Source organism: Papaver somniferum, chromosome 11 (assembly GCF_003573695.1).
Source record: "Papaver somniferum cultivar HN1 chromosome 11, ASM357369v1, whole genome shotgun sequence".
In the NCBI taxonomy this organism is placed as follows: domain Eukaryota; kingdom Viridiplantae; phylum Streptophyta; class Magnoliopsida; order Ranunculales; family Papaveraceae; genus Papaver; species Papaver somniferum.
In genome coordinates, this window is record NC_039368.1 from 47539837 (window position 1) to 47565875 (window position 26039).

Consider the following 26039-nt stretch of genomic DNA (forward strand, 5'->3'; position numbering starts at 1 on the left):
AATCGTGATTGAGTACTATCTTATTTAAGATTTGCTCGAGATTTTATCTCCGATAGGCAAGATTGAAAAGTAGTCACAAACACCTTCGTCTGATCGTTTGTGATTCCACAATATCTTATTTCGTTAATCGATTAATATTATTGTGAGATGATTGATAATACTAGGCTGTTCTTCGGGAATATAAGTCCGGTTTATCAATTGGTTCATGTTCATCTTGATTTATCAAAAGACCGAACAAAACTCGTAGGTATTTCTGTGGGAGACAGATTTATCTATAAAATATACTTTTCTGTGTGATACAAATTTGTTTATCAAGTCTTCGACTTTGGGTCGTTGCAACTCTTAGTTGTGGATGAGATCAACTAAGGGAATCAAGTGCTCAAAATTTGGCGTGGTTCTTGAGGCGTAAGGAACGCAACTGTACCTTGATTAGTGTGATATTGATTAGGGCTCAACTACATTCCAGTCCTAAGTTCATTGGTAGTAGGCTAGTATCTGTAGCGGCTTAATACATTGTGGTGTTCAAATCTGGACTAGGTCCCGAGGTTTTTCTGCATTTGCGGTTTCCTCGTTAACAAAACTTCTTGTGTCTGTGTTATTTCTTTTCCGCATTATATTTTGTTATATAATTGAAATATCACAGGTTGTGTGTTGAATCGATCAATTGGTAAATCCAACCTTTGGTTGTTGATTGAAATTGATTGATCCTTGAACATTGGTCTTTGGTACCGCTCAAGTTATTTCTCTTATATTCAATCAGGCTCACAAATTACTATTGTTTGATTGCGGATTGAATTGAGAAATTGAGATATATCTCTTTGATATACATTTTGTTAAGATTGAGTTTGGCTGTCTAGTTGATTCTCTTGAAAGTATATTTGAGTTAGTCCATACAGATTGCTAAGCGAAATATTGGATGAGGTTGTTAGACCCCCGTTTTTTCAATTATATCACTGGTACATATCACAATTATCAACCTGAGATGGTGCGCGAGCAGTATCCTACCCATCTAGCCTCTTGGTAATAAGATGTGGCTTCACCCCTTCTGTATATAGCTTGAGATGGGGAAAGTAACAATTCAGTTAGCTTTGTGAATTTGTATTATTTTGGGTTAGCTTTTTTTTTAAAAATAAAATAACGGATGAGAGTAAACTATGTTTAGTTCATAATAATAAAATCTCCTTGAGGGAAAATATCTGGCATTTGAATGGACTCAATGTGTTGAGAAAACTCCTATTGTTTTACACCTTCTATGTTAGAGTATTTCTGCCCACCTGAGGTTAAATAATGTTATGTAGTTTTTGATGTGTTTTCAAAGTTGTTGTAGTAGTATGATTCGTTCAAGACTTGTGAAAGCGGATTTTTAGATTTTTTTTTTAATAAATAAAAATAGCGAACTAAATTAAAAAGATGTTGTGAAAATTATGGAGAGAATGGGACTAGGATTCCACCATTGGTTGATATTAGTGATTTAATAAAACAATAATTATGCAACTCAACATTCAAGTTGATTCTAATAGTATTGCTTAGACATGTATATTTCCAAAAGAATAGATGTTAATCCAAGCATAGAATATCAAAACCCTGAAGCAAGCATATTCTATCAAGAGAAAATACACCTAACTAATCAAAATCATATAAACAATTTTTAGTTCAATGCAAAAATCATAATAGAGTTGTTGTAATTAATTAATAGAAATATATCACTTTTACCGAAACAACGACTTCCTCCATAGCCCCAAGGATTGGGTTTAGCTCATCATTGTGTAAACACGCTCAAAATATTTGTTCATTGCAAAAGTTGTTTACAAAGATAAAATGGAGAGAAAATGATGAAAATCGGGTGTTTAAAACTCTTCCCCTAATCACTTCCTAATCACTCCCTAATCACTCATCCCCCTTCTCTTACATCTCAGGAGTTATTTATAACCCAGCAGTGACCACAAATATCTCCAATTACTCCTCAAAATCTTCACAGTGAAGGAATATTATTCTCGAGAATAATTTCCTATTTTTTTCTTTTCTGCACGCATGAATGAGCTGTAAAATATCTCCAATTACTCCTCAAAATCTTCACAGTGAAGGAATATTATTCTCGGGAATAATTTCCTATTTTTTTATTTTCTGCACGTATATTTCCCACAGTAACACCAACAGTAAGTGAAACGAACATATATTTGTTCCCTGTTTTAGCTTATCACGCGTCTGTTTAGTGTTGACGTGTTCCAACATGCATATTTCTCGAAATATATTGATTCTAACTCGTGACAGGATAATCTCTCAACGCAGCTCCGAATAGTAAATGTCCTTCGGGTTGCCTTTAACACTTTTTCGAGCCAATTTTTCCGAAAATGTTTATTTCCTAAAAATACATAAAAACACAATATTAGTACAAAAATCCATGTACCAGCAATACATGAAATTAAGGACAACGTATACACAAAAATGTGTCTGTCAAATACCCCTAAACTTATTATTTGCTAGTCCTCGAGCAAAACTAATCTAGAAAATAAAATGACTACATTTAGCACGTGCAACAAGCCATTAAACCGCTAGGTGGCCCTAGCGGCGGAGTGTTGTCTATGGAGGGTTTACCAGAGGTGTGCCCACAAAACCATTACTCCAGACCCTAGCTATCTACGCAGAACCTTGGAAGGCACTAATGAATCTCCTTGGTTGGCATACTCTCATTGACTACAGGAGGAAGTACCCTGATGCGAAATTCCAATTGATGTACACGAGTTTGCACTCAACATACTAAAATTCATATATAAGTGACAGAGCTCTACTCAGATAGTTTCTGTACATCATAACCGGAGTCAACCAATCACATGGAAAGATTAAGAAGATGGATAAAGAGATGGTTAAAAGTGAACGGCGTTTCCCATATCTTTCTGAAGACCTATGCCAAGATGAACCTATCCTAATGGACTGAGATACCGGTCTGACTAATATCAACACAACTGGCATATACAAGGGGACTAGTGGTCGATAAACCTAACTCTAGGTCAACACAACTGGCATATACAAGGGCACCAGTGGTCGACTTTATTGAATTTATTCTGGTTGGTCTAATGGTCTGTTTTTTTTTGTTTTTTTTGTTTTTGATGTTGGTATCTCAATTACTCTATTTCACCCTAGCAAAGGTAACAACTTGAATCGTGTGCCCCACCAAATCACTTAAAAAATAAAAACAGAAGGATTAAGATTCAACGAGATATGGCGAAACCATCATGTTTTTTTTTTCCCTAACACCCGAGCTCTGTGCTTTTATGAATAGAATATTTAGATGTTTCCATCTAATCAGATTGGTTCCTCAACTCCTACAACCAAGATGTTCCCATCCACTTAGATTGGTTAGTGCCAACCTTAATAAGCATAAATTTCTAGGCTCTGGAGTTTATTTGTTGCAGCTAAGAGCTAACAAAAAGTTTCTTCCCCACCCCCAAACTTAAATCTAACATTGTCCTCAATGTTCTAAAGATGAAATTAAAAGCATGAACAATAAGAAACTGTTACCACTTGATGGATGGAAAGAGAAATAAGAAAGGATATTACCGTAAGCATGAGTACCTCCCAGGAAATGCTAAATTTAAAGTCTTTAGCTAGACATCAAATACCTCAAAAAGGATTGTAACCTTCCAAGTCATATATCAATAGTCGAAACAATTGTGGGTCCATAAGACCAAACAGAGCTGACACCAGTATGAGACAACTACACTGATTCAGAAAAATGAAAAGAAGGAGCACGTCCTCATCTAAGGTTTCTGTCAAGACAACTGGGTTTATCCGCGACGCGTAATTGAACTTCATATGTGTGTCTCGATAAATAGATTTATCCGAAAAACGGGTCTCTAATACCTGGGTTACCTCCTGGACAATATCAGGAGGATCGGGTTGCGGAGTCTGAAAAGACTCAAGTAATATCTCAGATGTACAAGGATCGAGTCCCAAGTTAGGGACTCTAATTAGGGATACGATACAATCACAAGAACCATCACTACCCCCGAACTTAGGGTTCACATACAAACCTCTAACTATTTATTGAATTTCCGGATCTTCAGAGTCCCTAAAATACTCAAGAGATTCTTCTAGTTCTCTACCCCCAAACTTAGGGTCATCATTATTCTCCGAAAAACTTAACACTATTGCCTGAATTTCTGGGTTCATAGAATATTTAAAATACTCAAGAGCTTCTTCTAAAGATTGATCACATATCTAATCTAAGAGAATAGTTTCCTCAAAATCATCTAAAGAATCTACCAGTAAAGTGTCAAGCCAATTATCCTGAACCAAATCCTGAACTAAAGTGCTAATCATATTCACTTCTTCTAAATCATCGTTCTCATAAGGTTGTCTAGTAACATTAAAGACATTTAGTTCAGTGGTCATATTACCAAAGGATATGTTCATAAGCCTAGTCCTACAGTTGATGACAGCGTTAACTGTGGCTAAAAATGGGCGACCTAAAATCACTGGGATTTGACGACTTGGGTCCTGAACAGGCTGGGTGTCTAGAACAACGAAATCCACAGGATAAATAAACTTATCAACCTCAATCAGAACATCCTCTATGACACCACGAGGGACTTTGACATACCTATCAGCTAATTGTAGTGTCATTTTAGTCGGTTTCAACTTACCAAGACCTAGCTGGGTGTATACATGATACGGGAGTAAGTTAACACTAGCTCCTAAGTCAAGTAAAGCTTTATCGACCATGTGATTACCAATCGCACAACATATGGTGGGGCATCCAGGATCCTTATACTTAGGGGGTGTTTGGTTCAGAAGAATGGAACTTACCTGACCATCTAAAAAAGCTTTCTTATGGACATTAAGCTTACGCTTTCGTGTACAAAGATCTTTAAGGAACTTGGAATAAGCAGGCATCTTCCTAATTGCTTCTAATAGCGGAATGTTGATGTTCACCTGCTTAAATATTTCCATTATATCGTTGAAAGTCGACTCCTTCTTTGTTGGGGCTAACAAATGTGGATATGGGGCTCTAGGCACAAAGGTAGACCTATCAGGAATTTCTTGGGAATCCTTAGAGACTGTTTCAGGTTCCTCGTCTACGGGCTCCTCTTGGGAAGTAGAAGGTGGAACTACAGTATGTTCACTAGGCATGGCTACCTTATTGTCTACCGGTTTACCACTCCTAAGGGTTGTTATCGAGTTCACATGGTTTGATGATTTCTCACCAGCTAAAGATATTTGATGGACTCCCCTAGGGTTGGGTTGTGGTTGACTAGGAAACTTTCCTTTTTCTCTCAATGTCTCATTTATCTGACTAACCTGGGTTTTCAACTCAGAAATAGCCTGAGAGTTAGCATGACCTACTCTCTTATTTTCTTCTAAACCTTGAGCAACAGATTGCTGAAACTGCACAGTGTTACGAGTTAACAAAGCAAGAGACTCTTCTAAACTCATAATCTTCTTATCCGAAGGGTTCTGAAACTGTGCCGGAGCTGAAGGATTCTTAGTATAGCCAAAACCTGGGGGAACCTGAGCATTACTAGACTGACCTTGATTCTGGCCCTTGGACCAAGAAAGGTTTGGATGGTTTCTCCAGCCAGGGTTATAGGTTTCTGAATATGAGTCAAACTTCTGTTGGTTATCAAACCTAGTGTTGTTATAAAGAGCATTGGCTTTCTCTTCAACAACATGACCTTCCCAAAAAGTCTCATTTCTTCCACTACTACCACTAGAATGACCTAATTCTAAGGATTCTAACCTTTTGGCTATAGCTGCTATTTTGGCATCTGACTCATCATATCCTTCTACCCTATTAACATTTCCTCTACTTCGAAGAATTCTTTTCTGGGGTTCCCTACTATTTTCCCATTGTTGGGTCTTATCGGCGATTTCATTCAAAAATGTCATCGCTTCATCAACAGTTTTATTCTCAAACCCACCTGTGCATAAGGACTCAACCATGGTTGTTGTTGAATAATCTAAACCCTCGTAGAGGATCTGAACTAACCTAACCTTCTCCAGACCATGATGAGGACATTGAGATATCAAGTCATTGAACCTTTCTAAGTACCTATATAAAGATTCTCCCTCTTTTTGGGCAAAAGTACATATTTGTGTCCTAATAGACGATGTTTTATGCCTTGGGAAAAACTTATGTATAAAGGCAGAAGTAAGTTGGTTATAGGTTTCAATTGACTCAGAGTCCAAACTATACAGCCAAGATTTGACTTTATCTTTTAAGGAAAATGGGAATAACCTAAGTTTCAACGCATCATCACTTAGGTTTTTAATTTTCAGAGTACTACAAACTTCCTCAAATTCCCTAACGTGAAAATAGGGGTTCTCATTCTCCTTCCCTAAAAACATTGGGAGCATCTGTAAAGTCCCAGGTTTCAGTTCATAATTTGCCTCGGTTTCAGCTAACTTGATACCAGACGGTCGAGAGGTCCTAGTTGGGTTTAGCAAAGCTTTCAAAGTTTCCATTTATGGCACTACCAAAGGACTAGGAGTACTTTCCTCAAAGTTTCCATTTCTGCCCACCTGAGGTTAAATAATGTTATGTAGTTTTTGATGTGTTTTCAAAGTTGTTGTAGTAGTATGATTCGTTCAAGACTTGTGAAAGCGGATTTTTAGATTATTTTTTTTAATAAATAAAAATAGGGAACTAAATTAAAAAGATGTTGTGAAAATTATGGAGAGAATGGGACTAGGATTCCACCATTGGTTGATATTAGTGATTTAATAAAACAATAATTATGCAACTCAACATTCAAATTGATTCTAATAGTATTGCCTAGACATGTAGATTTCCAAAAGAATAGATGTTAATCCAAGCATAGAATATCAAAACCCTGAAGCAAGCATATTCTATCAAGAGAAAATACACCTAACTAATCAAAATCATATAAACAATTTTTAGTTCAATGCAAAAATTATAATAGAGTTGTTGTAATTAATTAATAGAAATATATCACTTTTACCGAAACAACGGCTTCCTGCATAGCCCCAAGGATTGGGTTTAGCTCATCATTGTGTAAACACGCTCAAAATATTTGTTCATTGCTTCAAAAGTTGTTTACAAAGATAAAATGGAGAGAAAATGATGAAAATCGGGTGTTTAAAACTCTTCTCCTAATCACTTCCTAGTCACTCCCTAATCACTCATCCCCCTTCTCTTACATCTCAAGAGCTATTTATAACCCAGCAGTAACCACAAATATCTCCAATTACTCCTCAAAATCTTCACAATGAAGGAATATTATTCTCGGGAATAATTTCCTATTTTTTTCTTTTATGCACGCATGAATGAGCTGTAAAATATCTCCAATTACTCCTCAAAATCTTCACAGTGAAGGAATATTATTCTCGGGAATAATTTCCTATTTTTTTCTTTTCTGCACGTATATTTCCCACAGTAACACCAACAGTAAGTGAAACGAAAATATATTTGTTCCCTGTTTTAGCTTATCACGCGTCTGTTTAGTGTTGACGTGTTCCAACATGCATATTTCTCGAAATATATTGATTCTAACTCGTGACAGGATAATCTCTCAACGCAGCTCCGAATAGTAAATGTCCTCCGGGTTGCCTTTAACACTTTTTCGAGCCAATTTTTCCGAAAATGTTTATTTCCTAAAAATACATAAAAACACAATATTAGTACAAAAATCGAGTACCAGCAATACATGAAATTAAGGACAACGTATACACAAAAATGTGTCTATCAGTTTTCTACTATCTTATTTACCACATTGTGACTCGATGAAATTATCAATAATTTCTGTACTTTGAATGTTCTTGAAATTTTCACTGAGCTAAGAATAAAGTGATTATCTTATCACACCGTTATAAAATTCTCTCAGTGTCCGAACCTCATGGTTCGAGATTTCTTCTTGGTCTGTCTTGAACCATCTAGGAATCTTGTTGCTTCACGGGCCAGGATAACTGCACGGGTCCAATCCCTCTTAAGGAGAAATTAAGGTTATGGTCGCGTACCTTTCTTCCTTCTCACCTCATCCGTGTACGTGAACAGGGGTTACTCTAGGGTTCGCGTACCAGTTCCATTAAAAACCAAAATTGGAGGTCTAATAAGTGCAAGGTTTGTCATCATCTACAAAGGAGCTTATCATGGTAAGACTCTCTTCTTGTTACCTCTTTCAATTTTTTGTGGGGAAATTCAATAATTTTTGTGAGAACTCAAAAAGGTTGTCTAAGAACCTTGCCTCTTCTACTCTTATGAGTATGAGTATACCAAGTGACCAAGACTCTATTAGAATTGTATTCATCAATGATTCTAGTAGTAAGATCTTTGAAAAGATTTCTTCTAGTGGTTTCATACTAGAAAAAAATTGGTAAAGGAAAGCGGCCGTAAAGAAGATTTGGTGTGTTTTGAGAAGCATAATCTTGGTAACATCTTCAATGGTCTTGGTGAAGGTTTTGACACTCTCACAAGAATATTTTATGCTGACATCCATGATATTAATCTTGATAATTTGGTATTCAAGACTATGATAAATAGGAAAAAGATTCTAGTTGATAGAGATTTGATTTCAAAGATTACTAAAATTCCTTTGGGTAATATTTGTCTTCCTAAACAAAAAGGAGAAAAACCATCCTATAAAGCCATTTCTTTTGGTCTTTGTTGCATGAAGTTTGATTGGATAGAAGGGAAATTTCCTACCACAGATCTTAGTATTGCTTTGAGGATCTTCGGATGGCATTTCTAATCTTTGTCCCTCCACGATTGAGAACTCTCGGTGGAGTCGTGACTTTGCAGAGTTGGTCTATTTCCTTGAAATGGGTGCTCAAGGTCTTGATATTTGTGGATTTATCATTCTTCAAATGGTCTCGTGAGGACCCATCTAGCGCTGACAAGTTCAGTTAAAGGCCACCTGAGTTATAGGGGTCTAGTAATGCGTTCAGTATAATTAGTAGTTAATTAATCGTGATTAGTTAAGTAATAGTTGCTGCTAAGTAGGGTTAGTAGAGTGTGTGTGAGTGGCACACGTGCACACCAAACCTTATCATTTATATTTTCTTCTCTGTTTGTAGAATTCATTATGAAAATTAATCAGAAAAAGTATCTTTTCTCCTTCAAAAATTCTGTTCTCCCCAGTCCATCTCTATCCTTAGAGATCAAGAGTAGCTTCTGTGCTAATTTGTAAGGAAGGTCCTTACAATTGGTATCAGATCACTCGATTCCTGTGTGAACGAGTGACAATGATGATCAACGATGTTGAGTTTGAAGCTGAAGTGAAGAATTCAATTGAAGGTTGGATTTGAAGCTGCAGTAAAGAATTTGTTTGCTGATTTGAAGGTTGCGTTGGAAGCTCTCACTGCTGAGTATAAGGATGTGGTTGATTGTGTAAAAAAGATGAAACCACATGAACTTAAACCCTCATCTGATTTTACACATGAAATCGACTCAAATTTGAAAGTAATTCCTATTGAGTCAAAATCAGTGATTGATTTCACCCTGCATTCTTCAAATTCTATAGATTCAAATCTAGCAGATGGAGAAAAGTGTAGAACTACAACCGAAATTCATTTCTCTAACGTGGATGAAGCCAGTTCTGTAGCTGAAATCCAGAAATTCAATGGTGGTTCAACGTTTCTAGCTTACCAAGAAGGTAAACCCTTCATTCCTAGAATTGAATTTGTAGTGAATTTTCAAAGTAAAAGAATTGCAGCTCACCAGGTAAATGGAAGCAATATGTTAAATCTGGATCTTAATGATGAATTTCGTCAGTTTGAGGATCAGAAGATTATTGATGAAGATAATCGATTTCTCCCAATTCCATTAATTTTATCAGGTTGTATCTCATTACTCACCTAACTCAGATTACTTCTATGGGTAATATTATGTCTATTGCTCAGTATACTCGGTTCTTATTTGATAGATGAAGAGTATTTAATTGGTTTATTTTAGTGAATGAATACGCATATGCGTTGAATTCTGTTCATGTGTACGGGTTCGAATTATTGTTGGTGAATAAGAGTGCGTTTCTAATTGTTAAAGATGGTGAGAGTTGTTATGTTAACAAAGTGTTTGTAAAAAGGTTATAGAGAGGTGGTGTCACCAGTTATAGTTATGGTCGAAGGTTGTTTGATCGTGGTAAAATGTGTGAGACCAGTTTGCGGAATTCTTATTTGGAGGTGTTAGTTGCAACAAGTTCAGATTTATCTCAGAGATTACTTAACTACATAAGAAGCAATAATTATGAAATGATTCATTTGAATGCAAGTAGTTATGTGATTGAGGCAGCTCCAGTACTAGTGAAAACATCGCAAGGAGATAGTGAAGATGGTGACCCGCTGATTGCTGTCATAGCACACTCGATGGTTATGGTGAAGCTGAGATATAGGTGACTTGGAATGTCTGTTAGTGAAATGGAAAGTTCGAACTGTGAAGGGTGTTTCTTTAGTAGCAAGGATTGCGCCGGATGGGTAATTGATAGAGAAAGGTTGCTGCAGTTGAGTTAAAGTACTCCTAATTTCTGCCTGGATACTCTTGCTCTTAGCATGTTAGTTTTCAAGTTGTCAAAATTGATGGTGGAGTACAATGGGACTTCTTTGTATTATAAAACTTTACAACAAGTTAATCTCAGTACTGTTTTGGGACCTCATACGACAAGGGATGATGAACTTAGCAATGCACAACATATGCTCAATCCAAATTTTTGGTTTTCTTCCACTCATGAGGGCAGGCTAGGTCAGTTCCTTAAGCAGGTCAAGCATTCAGCAGTTGTGTGGTATTCACAAGTTACCACAGTGTATAAACTAGAAGCTGGTGTTCCTTGGCTCCTTGTATATCATCTTATGGTGGTTCTGTTTGTTGTTAGGAGTTATTGTCAGCTCTTGAAGAGGAATTTATTCTCGCTCAGTCTTTGTCATAGTCGAGTGTTGAGTTGGCTTATTCGAGAGAGGCATCATAGAGCAGTGGAAAATTGTGAATGGAGAGTGAGAATCCAGGGCAAGTTCGTAGAAGTTAATGGAGTTCTCTGGGGTGTACAAAGGGGGGTTGAATTTACAGGAATCGTTCTTATCATCGCAAGTCTTCTTGGATATTAGTTGGACAGCATCAACTATTTTATGCCCAGTTATCCCATTCAGCTTGGTCATTTCAGGTTCATATAGTGTTGCTGATGAAAGTTGGAAAGTGTCAGACTTTGCTCCAGACTTTGCAACTTATGAAGGAGAGTTATATGATACAAGGATTGCTGGTAGTATGAGATTCCTTCACAGTCAGTTGTGGTAGGTGGTGATCTGTACCATATGATCTGTACCATACTGAAATTCACCTTCTAATTTAACTAAATGTCACATCACTAAAGTCGGTATGCTCCAGCTTGGAGTGTTGTACACCACAATAGCTACTTCTATTCAAGTTTGTACAAATCACTACTCTCATACAACTGATTCGATGGAGGAAATAAATATTTCCATCTCATGCAATGGCCTGGTGTGATTCTTCCTTGTCGTGGTTTTATCTTCTTACTACAAGATTGAATATGGGAAGTTGAGTTTGAAGCCAAGTTCCTCATCAGATCAATTAATTGGCATCAATATAAAGCTGACTTACTACACCAATTTTGAATGTGTTGCTGTCACTAAGAAGATGAAAGTGTGTTATGTGTGGGTTTACAACCAGGAAGCGATTAAGTCAGCAGTCTTTTGTGGAACTTTTCGAGTACTTGATTTTGTATACATGGGTTCAGGAGTGACTCTGGAAGGGAACCATATTGCAACCAGTTTGCTCACAACCACCATTTTGCTAAGAAGGGCTATAAGCAGCTAAAGACTAACAAGGAAGAAGTTATCTTCCCAAGAAAAAAATTTGCAGGTGGAAATTGTTGTGCTAATAGAGAAGGCGGGTTCAAGACCACGTCTTCACATACAAGCTCATTTTGCAAAGAAGTTAATATGAAAAAGCTTGTTTATGCCTCAACTGGTAGTAGAGAAAGTCCTCTGACGCTGAAAGGTGGAGCATCGACTAATTGTGAAGCACTACAACCAAGCTTGATGCCCGCAGCTCAGAAACCTCAGATGAATGGTTCCTATTTTTCATGGACCTGGGTGTTGAAGTTGTGGAGATGAAATTTCTTCTCTTCATGGTTGAGCTCAGTTCATATCCTTGAGGACAAGGATAATTCGAAGGAGTGGGATTTGTCAAGACCCATCTTGGGCTGACAAGTTCAGTTAAAGGCCACCTGAGTTATAGGGGTCTAGTAATGTGTTCAGTATAATTAGTAGTTAATTAATCGTGATTAGTTAAGTAATAGTTGCTGCTAAGTAGGGTTAGTAGAGTGTGTGTGTGAGTGGCACACGTGCACACCAAACCTTATCATTTATATTTTCTTCTCTGTTTGTATAATTCATTATGAAAATTAATCAGAAAAAGTATCTTTTTTCCCTCAAAAATTCTGTTATCCCCAATCTATCTCTATCGTTAGAGATCAAGATTAGCTTTTGTGCTAATTTGTAAGGCAGGTCCTTACATGTTGATGACGTCATCCAACAAGAAGTTAGGTTTTTCATGCTTAATTGTAAAAATATATAGTGCGCATTCGATTGTTCCCATTGGCAACTCTATTGGAACTCCCAAACTAGTTCGTCCAAGTACTATTAAATGTATGAAGATGAATTTCTACAAAAGAAAAAGATGTGATACTCTTGACGGTTCTTGTGATCATACCACCTTGGGTCTTCTTCAAAAAATTCACAAGGGTATTTGTAAGGTCATTTCCAAGGTAAAACGTGTGCAAGAACAATTATCTGTGATTGATACAAAATTTCCCAAAATTAAGGAAGAAATGGATAAAGTTCAAGCTCTTGGATAGATCCGATGATGATTAGCTTCTTTATCTCTTGTCATTATTTATGTCTAGGAAACTTCTTATGAGAATTTATTCTTATGTTTAAGAAGGAGAATTAGAGTTTGGAATAGCAATTATTGTGATTACACATAGCTATTTTAACGATTTTCATCTTGGAATGTTTTTTGGATTATTTACTTAAATTATAAAGTTATTTGGAAGATGATTTTTGCAGTATTTAATCTTTTTGATTTCATATATTGCAATTGCTTATGAGATATATATGTGTTTACGTTCATGAACTGTGCTTATCTCATATATGCTCAAAGTCTATTAGGTCTTTATGCAAATATTGATAGAAGATAGAATGAACTTTTGAAAATTTCCGCAGTATTGCTATTTCCCTGATCCACTTTTATGTGAAAGTACTTTGTGGCTCCGTAATTTTTCTTATGTTGATTGTTTCCAATTAAATTAACCAATAAGGTCTTCTTGTGATTAATTTATTCGAGTTTACTGGATACAAATCCATGTGATTTGTTAATGTCCAAAGAAATACTTCTTTTCTTGTAAAAGTAAGGTCACTCATGTTGTTCTCTTGGGAAGAACATCTAATGAGGGAGAGTTGAACTTGTTCTCAATTGCCATATCTTTGTGGAAGTGCGGTTGGGGAATATTGTAGGAGTTATCTTGTATCTTTATAAACTCCTTGATGAATACACTAAGCTTCGACTATGTGAAATCATCGAAACAAAAGTTGATATGTTTTCTTTTAGTCATGAAGAATCTTTTTGAAAATTTCATTATGATCCCGTCGTTTTCGTACCTTTGCCAATTCATATTGATAAAAGGGGGAGAATTATTTGGTAGTTCATACTACATACATATGGTTTACAGATCATTATGTAAGGGGGAGTGGATTTCATTATAAGATGGAAGTATTAACTAAGGGGGAGTGATACATATCACCATAGTATTATTTCAAAGTTGTGATACAATTGGACTTTGATTCTCTATAATAATACTATGACACTGTATAACAATGATTGAGAACATTTGTTTTCTTATTGCTATGGCTATGGATCTTCAATAACAATGATGCTGAGTTGAACACGTTCAGAATCGCTGGAATACTTGGAGTAACGAAGAATTCAAGGAAAGTTGAAGAGCCAAGGAAATCAAGCATGAAGGATAAGAAGCTACAAAGTTTATTCATTTTATAATCCATATGTATTGATAGTTTTGTCACCAAAATTAATAAAGGGGGAGACTGTTAGAGCACTGCTCAGTCGAACTCGCAAGCGTTTCTATTTCAAGCTTGTTTGTCAAGTTTAGTTGATCAAAACTATATACTTGATTTCTAGTCTACTTATAGTTATGTCACGGATTAGGATAGAATATGTAGTTGAGCTTTAGACTTCATGACATTCACCAATTGAAGAAGAAGATCCACTGAGGAGCTTGGAGGAATTTCATCAACAAAAGGTATGTGGAGACTAAAACCTATCTATCACTCAGAATTCTATTCTATTATATCGTCTAAGGAGACTAAGTTGTATAGCTATATAGACTTTCACATTATACACATTTGAAATTTCAAGATGAGTTTATATCGCTTATTTATTTCTCGAAATACGTGTTGGAAGCTTTTTGCTTTAGTTATGTTCATCCTATTCTCGACGATTTTAGTTGGAAACAATCTATTTGTTGGAAACTAAATATTAAGTCAAAAGATGATCATGTGAAAATTACCTTGAACATCTTATATGATTTGTGTGAGACAATCATTTGATATTAGATCAGGAAGTTTCATATTGATCATTTGATCACTTGAAAATTACTTGAAGCTAATGGTATGTGTGAGATTACCATTATCGTCTTTTAAGTATGTTTCAATAATTGAAATGAGAGTTTAGAACCATTACCCATGTTTGGATACAACACCGTATGCATACCCAATATGCGAACTGTATTTTGATGATTCAGGTCTGGAACTCTTGTTTGCGTACCCAGTATGCAAACATATTTATCTGAGAAGGTCCATAACTCTAGTTTGTGTACCTAGTATGCGAGCGGGTTTACCTGAGTTTGGTCCGGAACGGTTGTTCGTGAACCGGGTTTGCGAACGACTTTTCTATGCCAAGGTCCGGAGCTGCTGTTCGCGTACCAAGTTTGCAAATACAGTGATTAAGTTCTAAAATCAGTAATGTATGATTATCATACTCATGAACTAAAACATTTATGATTTACGGAATGCAAATTAACTTTGCAAACCGTGGCTTAATGTTCATGAATTGATTCTTGTATAAGTACTTTGTACGATTACGAATCAAACCGATTTCGTTTCAATTTGTTCATGTATATTTCTATGATATAATGAACAATTGAACAACTCTATTTGAAACACAATTAGATTCATTTGATTATCTATCATGATTGATTGATCGTCATATTTGATCTAGAAGTGTTAGATGAATACGGCCAAGACAAAAGTTTTCATATGGATAACTTCGGTTAACTGTTATTGAGCCAACCCAATATACACGTTTAAGTACGGTTACCCATATCTAAATACAAATATATTTCATTTGTGTGTAACAAGCTAAGACCATCTAATAGTGGAGATTAATTACTTAATTTCTAAGTAGACTTAGCTTGAATCTTGAATCAGGAGTTCATCTAACGGTGAATATTGAATGCTTTGTTACTAAGCTATCTTAGCTTTGACTGAAAGCAACCTTGATTTGAAAGACTATATATGGGAGAACTCTAGCAACTGGAAAACCAAATCCCGACACTTTTATGTGTCCTAATTACAAATTAGAGTCGATTCTCCTTTAACCTAGGTTTTCCAAAACCATTATTAGGTTAACGACTCGAAGACTTCATTTGGGATTCGTGAAGCCAGATCCAACTATTTTCTCTATAGTTGCGTACTCTGATCTTACTTGTTCTATCATATTGAGTTTTATTTTCTCTAAGATTTACTCGAGATTTATCTCCGATTGGTAATATATAAAAAGTAATCACAACAGTTCTTCGTCTCAGACTCTTATGATTCCGCCAATAACTTTTTATGTTAATCAGTTAGGTTATTGTGAGGTGACTAATATTTCTAAGCTGCTATTCGGGAGTATAAGACCGGATTATTAGTTGGTTCCTATTCACCTTGATCTTTGTATCAAAAGACGGAACAAAAACAGAATAAATAATAGACATATCTATGGGGGACAAATTTGTTTATAAGTCTTGGACTTTGGATCGAAGCAACTCTTAGTTGTGAGTGAGATCAACTAAGGGAATCAAGTGCGCATAATCCGCCATGGTTTTAGAGGCGTAAGGACGCATGTATCGTACTCGATATGAGACTTGGTTAGGGTTCAACTACATTTGCAGTCCGAAGTTAACTTATAGTAGGCTGGAATCTGTAGCGGCTTAATACAGTGTGGTGTTCAAATCTGGACTAAGTCCCGGGGTTTTTCTGTATTTGCGGTTTCCTCGTTAACAAAACTTCTGGTGTCTGTATTATTTTCATTTCTGCATTATATTTGTTTATATAATTGAAATATCATAGGTTGTGGGAACTTCAATCAGTTGATAAATCCGACCAGGATTGTTGGATTGAACTTGATTGACACTTGGGCATTGGTCTTTGGTACTTTCCAAGTTATTTCTGATATTAATCAGGCTCACGAATTTCTATCTGTTCAATTTGCTGATTGTATTGAGAAAGAGATAAAAACTCGTTGATATATTTCTTGATTGAGTCTCGTTTTTAAGTTGGCGTTCTCTGAATTATATTGGAGTTTAGTCCATACATATTGCCGAACGAATTATTGAGTGTGGTTGTTATACCCCGCTTTTTCAAGTATTAAGTTCATTACTTGGTCTAATTTGAACAAATCTAAAGATTTAGGTGGACTTAGCTTAAGAAATCTAGAATTGTTTAACCAAGTCTTATTTGTAAGCTGACCTAGCTCAGTAATGAAAAAGATGAGCGACGGGTTCAAATCATGGAGGCTAAATATTTCAGAGATGTTAGTTTCCTAAATTAAGATAACATTAATAACACAAGTTCTTGGATCTGAACGGGTATACATAAATGCAGAGACATTATCAAAAAATAAATAGTTTTTGATGTGTTAGATGTGGCACCAAGATCCATATTTGGTTAGACTGCTGGGTTGTTGGGTTGGACTTTCCTCCTATTCCAATTATATGTTTAGCTATCACTCAATCTCTTATCGTGGTTTCCGTTTTTTTTATAGTTGGTATACGAACTTGGAATGATGTTTTGATCAACAATGTTTTTCTTGTTAAAAATGCTTCTTAAATTCTCTCTATGCATGTCCCTCAGATGGGTGTTGATACACTCATATGGACTCCAGACAAAAAAAATGAGTTTTCTCTATTAAGAGCGCCTATAAAATCCTTAGTAGTAGAACTAATGAAATTGTTAGAAATCATCTAATTCCCAGTTCTGCGTGGATAGATTTAACTAAGCTCCCACATAAGGTTAAACTGTTTGTTTGGAAATGCTTGAAAGACATTGTTCCCACTATAAGTAAGATCTCTAGATATAAAAATGATATTTTAACTTCATTGTCATTTTTATAATTCCCTTTTAGAAACATCTAATCATCTCGTTATGGAATGTCAATATGCTAAATCTGTATGAATATGTATTAATGTGAATATGAATAATGTTCTGTCTAGGCATGATAATCTATTGAAATGCATTCTGAGTTGGTTCGATACTGCTTCTCAGCAGCAGGTAGGTGGGAATGGTGGTGTTTTGAAAAAGCTTTACCACTTGATGATAACTATTTGGTTTATATGGAAAGATAGGTGTAGCCTTTGGAATCTCTCTATTGAAAGAATCCTCAGTCTAAGTAGTTATTGTTTATCTCTTAATAATTGTGACGTATCTTCTAGCCCCTTGTTTTGAAGGTACCATCTAGGAATCCCCCAACCATATGTTGCTACAAGATTAACATAGATGCCTCTTTTGTCAAGGAAACTCTTAAGGGTGGCATTGTTCTAACTATGAGAAATTTTGCAGGTTATTGCAAAGGAGCAAAAAGAAGATGCTTTGATGGAGGGCTGATTGAAAACCATGAAGTGGAATAGCTGAGATGCCTTGCTATGAATGGTGCAGTGTGTTGGGCTGTGAGCAAATGATTAGCATCAATAGTGTGTGAGTCTGATAATGAGGCTTTAGTTAAATCTATCAATGAACCAACATCATATGTTTATTGGAGGAATTATGGATTAATTCTCAACATAAAGTTTATTTTGGAAAGTCATGTTGACTGGTCATCTAATCTTATTAGGAGATTTAAAAATGGTGTAGTAGATTTCTTGGCAAAAAAAGACAGAAGGACTATGTCTGTTTTTGAGTATGATGAGGTGGTTCCTCATGATATTGAAGATGCAATCCTTATGGATAAACCAACCGTAGCCATCCTTTCTTCATAAATAAATTTTCTTTTTCCGTCAAAAAAATAAAAAAAAGAATAAAAAAAATATTTACATGTTTGCCTCAAGGAAATTTTTTTGATCTAGCAACACCATCATGGTGTTTTGTGATGTCATCTAACCCCACATTTAACTTTAAAAAATAAATTAATTTCTAAACAACACTGGAGATCCCAGTTCTGTTCTATTATATAAAGAAAACACTCCTTAGGCACCGTAAATAAATAATATTATGACCCAGATCTATCCTATTATATAAAAGGAATACTCCTTAGGCACCTTAGATAAACAATATTATGAAACTGCAAATTTCATTTAGATAATATTCCTATTTTGTGCCGATACAAGTGATGAGAAATAAATAATACGAGGGTATAATAGTCAAACGAGATGAAAATTAGCCTTTTTATACACTACCCACTCTTTTACCAGAGGTTCGTGATGTACGCAATGCGAACACTAGTAACAATAATCCTATCCTTCAAAATAAATACTCAATATGATGTGCATGCTTTCATCCGATGGCTAGCCACATGGACGTTTCCACAAGCACACTCGTCTCCATTCTTCTTTCCTCCTTCCCCTTATCTATCTCTCGCTCGCCTACAAGCTACTGTGAATTTAGACACATTCCTCTTCCCCCTAGCTATCTTCTTCTGAGTTGTATTGTTCTTTAACATTTCAATTTCTATTCTTTCTTGATCTTCTGTATGCCTTTCAAGATCTCTCTTATTTACTCAACCTAACAAAGATGATCAGAATTCTTCGTAGATCTTAATTTCAAAACATTCTATATTACTTCCTATTAACAAGAAAATACGCGGATATCGCATTCTTCTCAGTGAGAGAGAGTCAGTTTTGTTTAATGTAGAGTGGCTTCAACACTACCTTCATTCTTTACATCTATCATCACTAAGTTATGTATACAACAAGTACTGGAAACAAAAGAGTACTAGCTAGTGGCGCTGCTGCTGATGTTGAGAAAACTAAGTATCTGCATGCCATCATATACCTAATCCAGTATCCCTTAAATAGTAGTTAAGAAGATAGAGCAGAGAAGAAAAACAACAATTAGCAAATGAAGAACTTTAAGAGAAAATAGTATATTGAATTATAGGTTGATTAATGGGTATGGATGGAAATGGTATTGTGTAATCGATCGATATCACTATTCTTGTCTGGGACGAGAGAGCCAGAGAGAACTAAGAGCTCGAAGGCGATGAAAATATTCAGCAATGGCTAAGAAACATCTTGCAGACTGCCGAGCCGTCAACAATTGATACAGCCGATGTAACGTTTGGTGCCTCAGATTATCAGCCTGCAAATTCAAGTTAAGTTCAAATCAATGAATTCCTTATCCCCTAGCACTTAAAGAGTCGAGAAATATGTTGTGCACAAACTTAATTTAGTCCTGATGACCCCTAACTTACTGTTAGTTTGGCTACAGGTAGGAGATCATGTGCACAACTCTAAGGTCATTTCCGAAGACAGTAAAAGTAAAATGTGAGCTCAATGCATTCGACACGTACATATAATTCAGATAGTCAATCTGGTAAGCACCAAATTAATCTGATAAACAAATACCATTCCTAATGCTTACGAACTCCATGCATGCATATGTAAATTGATCAACTAATTGTTGGTGTGAGTGACCGAGTGGGTAGTGCATGAAATCTTGTTTTCTTTGGTTTTATCAACTGTACTGTAGTGGACTGGTTCGGTTGAAACTTGAATCATGAAAAAGGTCGTCAGGGGTGATAAAATGTGGAACTAGGGATGAGAAGTGGGCCATACTGAGTTTCTGAAATATTCCACTGCAAAATCAAGAGTGGGCTCTATGAATATTTCCAATGTATAATGCTAATGAGACACCAATGCCTTTTCCTTTCGAATCAAACATGTGCCTTATATGGTAGGGATTTGTATTTTGTTCGAACCTGTAATTACAGCATGCAATACCCACTGTTTTGTAAGCACTAAACTCCAAAAGTTTCTTTCCAAAATAGAAAATCAAAAAAGTCGTTTAGAGATTTATAAGAAAAATGAGTACATGAACATTTAGTTGTTCAAAAACATTTCTGTGATGGCTAGCTGAAACAAGTGTCATTATTTTAAAAATGATCAAAGAAACTAAAGGGAGTATGTATTTGTCAAAACCAATTGATAGATATAAAACTTAGAAGAAAACTATATATGTTTAGGCTTAACAACTCCATGTGATCAATTAGAGGTTGGCCACCTTCTACATTAATGTCGGGTTTGTTCATCAACCACATTATACTATTATATTTATAGAAATATCTAGCGTCTGAGAATTGCATTTATAATAATTGAATAGAAAATAGTGAAGTGTACGGATTGGCCTTTTTGATCACCTAGGTATATCGTTCAGCAATGGCAACATAGAGCCAACAGTGGTGCTCCAATTAATATACAAGGAGGCATCATGACATAGTAATTTTTTAGGTTTATGTTCTTTAAATTAACACACGTACCTGTCTAACAAAACCTTCAAGAGTGGAGATCTTGTTCATGGCAACAGCCATCTGACCCATGTAGTTACCCATGTTAGATGGATAACTCAGAGCATCAGAAGCAATGGTGTCTGAGAGTGATTGATGTAGCGCATCAAGCCCTTGACTTAAAGCTTCCTCAGCTTCTTGTGTTGACTGTTGGAGCCCACATATACCCAAGATCTGTTGTTCTGACAGTGGTTCGATTTGACTCAAAAGCATCTAAACATCACATACAATGTTCAACACCGTATTAACACCATATATAGCTAGCTTCAACCAAATAACTACAACAGTTCTCTCATACATATATCCATTATGCATGCAAAATGTTAACTTCTTTACGTAATTCGCTTAATTAAATGAATATGACTCTAAAATTAGCAAATAATTTTTAAGACACTATAAAAATAAAATAATGCATATAGTTTCACTTTATAAATTTCATAAATAGATTTTTTTGAGTAATATTGGTTAAATTAGAAGCTTAACTAAATTTTAACCAGCTTTTTAAATAGTAAATTGTCTTCATTTTTGTAATCAAATTTTATTTATCTCTACTTCCACGTCTTTTTGTTATTTTTGTCCCTGGAGAATAACTGGAATGTAGGGAAGACCAGTAGCAGTATTGTTTGCATTACATGTGTGAGAGAGAACAGTACGTGCAAGCAAGCTATTTCCTCTCGCGGTCTAATCTGAGCTCTCAATCTGAATCTGTCACCTACTTTTTAGTAAGAGTTGTTTTCTTATTTATTTTGTTTTATCGATCGAAAGCATCGTATAAAAAAAGACAAAGCTTGTGAGATGGATGAGAAAAACACCACAATTCATCCCTTTAATGGCAACCTTTCTTTTCTCTTCCTTTCATATCGTTTCATACCTAATTAGGTTCCTTCTCTCATTCGTCATTCTTCTTTGATTTTTTTGTCTGATGAATCTCTCTCTCAAATCCGTAGACTACCATAAAGCAATATTGTTACTATTACCAAATCTTCACATTCATAGTAATGCCCCGACAACATCTCAACTCCATGCAGTTTACGTCTCCTTTTCCTTGTTTAGTTGTATTTCAATGAAATCATCATATGCATGTTCGTATCCCATGCATATCCAGCTCTTGTATATCATCTATCTAGCCAGCTAGTGCATCACTTTCACTATTTCATCAGCATCATCTCTTCAACCCCATGCCTCTGCTAATAATTCATAAGATAATATAGGTTTGTGCATGTGTAACTAATTCCGAATGCAGGAGTTCTGTGATGAACGGAGACGTACTTTTTATTATAGGGCTTTTAAATTTACTAAATATCTCTGTGCTTCAAATAGTGACACTAGCAACTGTAACAACTAAACTTGAAATGAACTCATTGATCAGATTATTCCATTATTTATGTGCAGAGTTTCAACCGAGCAAAAACAAAAAAATTATGTGCAGAATTTTATATTGTACATTTAAAAAGTTACTTAGAAAATAAGTTTTGGAAATATCGAAACACGTCAAATTCGGTATATAATGTACTTGGTGTCTGGAGATCACCAATCCAACCTCGCCATAAACAAGAACCAGTCATCTCCAGCTAAAGCGTGTAAGAGTAGGCCAGTAGGGTGTCTTTCTTCCGGGGGGGGGGGGGGGGGGGGGGGGGGGGGGGGATCGTGGCATTTGATTCGCTTGAACAAAAAATGTTTGCGTTATTTACACGTCTCTAGTTCTGCGTGTGATGGGTAATTGAGTGATCTAATATTAACTGAACTCAGCTGATTACTTACATTTATGTCTTTAATTTTGTTTGATTTAGTATGAAAAGTTTCAGTATTGAAATCATGCAGAACTGCGGTTTGTTTAATTATTTCTTCGGTGAACTTTTAAATTAGTAGTTTGGTTAAGTTTCGTACCTTAATAAGCTCCGATGGTTTGAATCCACCCATCCAAATGAAACAACGCTCAGCTGGAGTTTTCCACATACCAGAAAAAAGATGAAAAACATCGGTTTTAACGATCATATTCTTCAAGCCGATCAATTCATCATAGTGAGCTAAGCAATTTTCTACAAATAGTCGTAATTCGTTCTCAGGTAAGTGTTCCTGAACTGCTGCTTGAAGTTCACACATGATTCTGTGATGTTCCTCAAGCCACCTGGCGTATTCCATGTCGAAAACTGCTGCTTCTGATCAATTAAATTTTTATATATGTATTAGGCGTGTTAGCTAGTCTTACATTACAAAAAATTAATTGGCACTGCACGATACGTGTTTATATATGTAACCAGTGGATTTAGGGTTTAGAGATGGACTCGCCTGAGCTGATATTACTGATACCCACAGGAAGACCTTGATCTCCTAGAAGATGAGCTCCTCCCCCTAAGAACACGCCCTAATTAACCAACAATAATCCTATGTTAAATATAGTTAATTGCAAGATATTATGTCAAAGTATCATTTTGAGCAGTGTACTAAGTTACTGTAGGAAACCTATCCACCGTGTAATACTCACTTGAGCTCTTGCCCTTTGAAGTTCTTGTTCGAGTTGAGTTAATTTAATCCTACTTGATTCTAACTGTTGAACATAAGCCTGAAATCAAGCACAACAAGAGAAGCTGATGAGCTTCCTTAGTTAATTAATTGTTACTGTAGATTCGATTACTGTTTGAAATTAAGTAACCGGCAAGTTCATGAAAAAACCCGAATCATTTTGATATATTATTTGGAGTTGTTGACTAACCTTCTTTCTTAATCTGCTTTTTCTAGCTGCTTCTCTATTCTGAGCTAACCTCCTTAATGTCTGGCGCCCAACACAACAACACCATCAAGATATTTAGCTAACTAGATTGTTGAAGCGTTAAAACATAGCCCTAGATATAATAAAAACCTAAATCAACTCAACTTACTTTAGGGTCTGGTGTTTTAGGTCCCTCATGTTCTGAATTACTTGATGTAGCAACCTTTCGAATTCCTTCTCGCTGCAAAAACAAAATAGAAAATATAGAATAATCAACAAACAAAATTAATGTTACAGGAAGCCTTGAGAAGAAGGAAAAAAAAGGCGATCAAAAAAAAAGGTGGAAAATATACGTACTTTTATAACTTTAGATGCTTCGCTATTTCCTGAAGCTATATCGTTATTATTTCTGCAACTCGTGTTATTCAACTCCATGGATGGTACTTCGGATGGTCTCTTGGCACCACCAACCCCACTGCTTTTTGATGAAATTAAATTACTTGTTCCAATTGGCTGGTCATTAAAGAAAACCATGCATTTCAATATTACTCAAGCAGAGAGAATAATAGAGATAGAGAAAGAGTGTGCGAGAGACAGATGCGTACTCTTGTAGGAGAAGGTTCAACATGCATTGGTTGAGAAGGAAAAATGTTCAAAGTTGGAGGTCTGATCCCAGGTGTTGAGTTCTGATCTGCAAATAGTATACAGTTTCTTATCACCAAGTCATTTGTGTAAATCATCAAAAACAACAACATGAAAAAGTAAATGTAGACTAACCCATGTTTAGAACAGAGATAGAAAGAGAATAACAATAAGCTGATGAGATTGAAGTATGGAGGTGGTGGCAAAATAAGAACACTTGGCTTTATAAATGAAAATTCTTCATCATCATGCATTTGAAACTCTATTCCTCTGTGCCACCCCAAAACAGAAAAGGAGTGGAAGGAACCAAAAAATTTAAAATCCACGAGAATATTTGAGAATAAGAAAGTTGAAGAAACTGATACTCTCTTGGTACACATGAACTTTTTCAGTACACAACAGCTAGAGAGAGAGAGATAGAGAGAGAGATATGGATCATGTATGAGCAAGAAATTCTTGATGACTAGTTCTGTTACATGTCACGGTCTGAACTCTAAAAAGAAAAGAAGATAACCCTTATTCAAATAAAGAATATCTCCTTTCTTCTGAATTTTTTTCTTGTTTTCAAAGTTGTATTTCATTTCTGTGTTGCAAAAGAGAATCATATCAAGTTCATAAAATTGTACGTACGAACATCAGAGATTATGATCCTCTCCTGTCCACGCTTTTCTCATGATTCCTAACCTCCTAAAGAGAAACCCTTTGAATAAAATTCAAACCAAGAATCTTTTAGTTAAAAAGAAGTACTCATAAACAAGTTTAAACTAATTAATTATGATCAAGAGCCCTACGATGAACTAGCTAGAAGAAAAGAAAAGTATAGACCATATATATATATATATGTAAGCAAAATCAAGTGGATTATATGAGAGAGAAACTCACGTCTTTGTTCTTGGGCTGATGATGGTTGATGCTGATTCTGATGATCATGACCGTCAAAATACATAAACAGAGCTTGATCTAACTCACCCAAATCATAAGCTCCTGTAGTACTAGCAGTAGTATGATTATTACCACCAGTATCTTTACCGCTACTTCTGTTGACAAAGCAAACAAATACAAAAAGACTAAATAAGGATCATTACAAAATCAGCTTTCTATATTTTTGAAAATTTCAAGTGATAATATGGAAATTCAAAGTATGGGGTTTTCATTTCTTTTTTCAATTCTGCTAGCTATTACATAAAATTTGCAGTAGGTGATGATTGTGTTGTAGATTGCATCATCATCCCGTACGAAATCTGTTGCAGTTGTTGTTGTTGATGTTGCTCTTCTACTTGTAATTGTTGTTGGAGAAACTGAACTTGATGGTTGTTATTGTTTCCCTTATTATTAGTAGTATCCATGGAATAATCTCAAAATACAGTCTTTTCCTCTGATCAAGGACGGTTCTTGTAAAGAAAAACCATTAAAATTAATGGAGATCATAGAATCATCTGGTCATCATCATGGTCACGGAGATAAATTAAAAAAAGTAGGTTTTATTGATTTATATAAATACAATTAACAGATGTAAGAGGTAAAGAGATGATATAGAGAGAAGAAGTGTATATACACAGAGAATTGTGAAATGAATCAGATAGAAACTCGAATCAAATGCAAAAACATGAGGACAAACTCCGTTTTGCTAGTGTTTCTTTTCTCTTTCTCTACTTGAGAAAAACCCAAGATAAAGCGGTTTAGGACTCGATGAATAATGGCAAGAAAGAAAGAACTACTCCTCCTGCTACAGCACAAGGACTGACTTCTGACTCTCCCTATCCCCGAGTCTAAGTTTCTACAAAAGTGAACAGTTACACGAAGACAAATACCGCCAAGACTTCATATAAATTAGATAAATAATAATAAAATACTCCTAGCTACACAAGAAGGCGAATAAGATATCAACGGTGA

At 35.6% G+C, this 26039-nt stretch overlaps 1 protein-coding gene across 2 annotated transcripts; it reads right to left on the reverse strand.

Annotated features, from left to right (window-relative positions):
* Positions 1-19077: 19077 nt before the first annotated feature.
* On the reverse strand, positions 19078-25892 carry LOC113320136 (bZIP transcription factor TGA10-like). Of its 2 annotated transcripts, none has more exons than XM_026568075.1 (11): positions 25329-25892; positions 25029-25180; positions 24110-24195; positions 23862-24017; positions 23674-23745; positions 23508-23567; positions 23280-23357; positions 23084-23159; positions 22682-22953; positions 20768-21007; positions 19078-19590 (listed from the first exon to the last, which is right to left on the reverse strand). In XM_026568075.1, exons 1-11 carry the CDS (start codon positions 25490-25492, stop codon positions 19441-19443), a joined length of 1506 nt encoding a protein of 501 aa, XP_026423860.1. In that variant the 5' UTR covers positions 25493-25892; the 3' UTR covers positions 19078-19440. The 2 variants fall into 2 exon arrangements, with proteins under 2 accessions (XP_026423860.1, XP_026423859.1); XM_026568074.1 differs by having other exon boundaries at positions 25029-25183.
* Between the last annotated feature and the right edge of the window lie 147 nt (positions 25893-26039).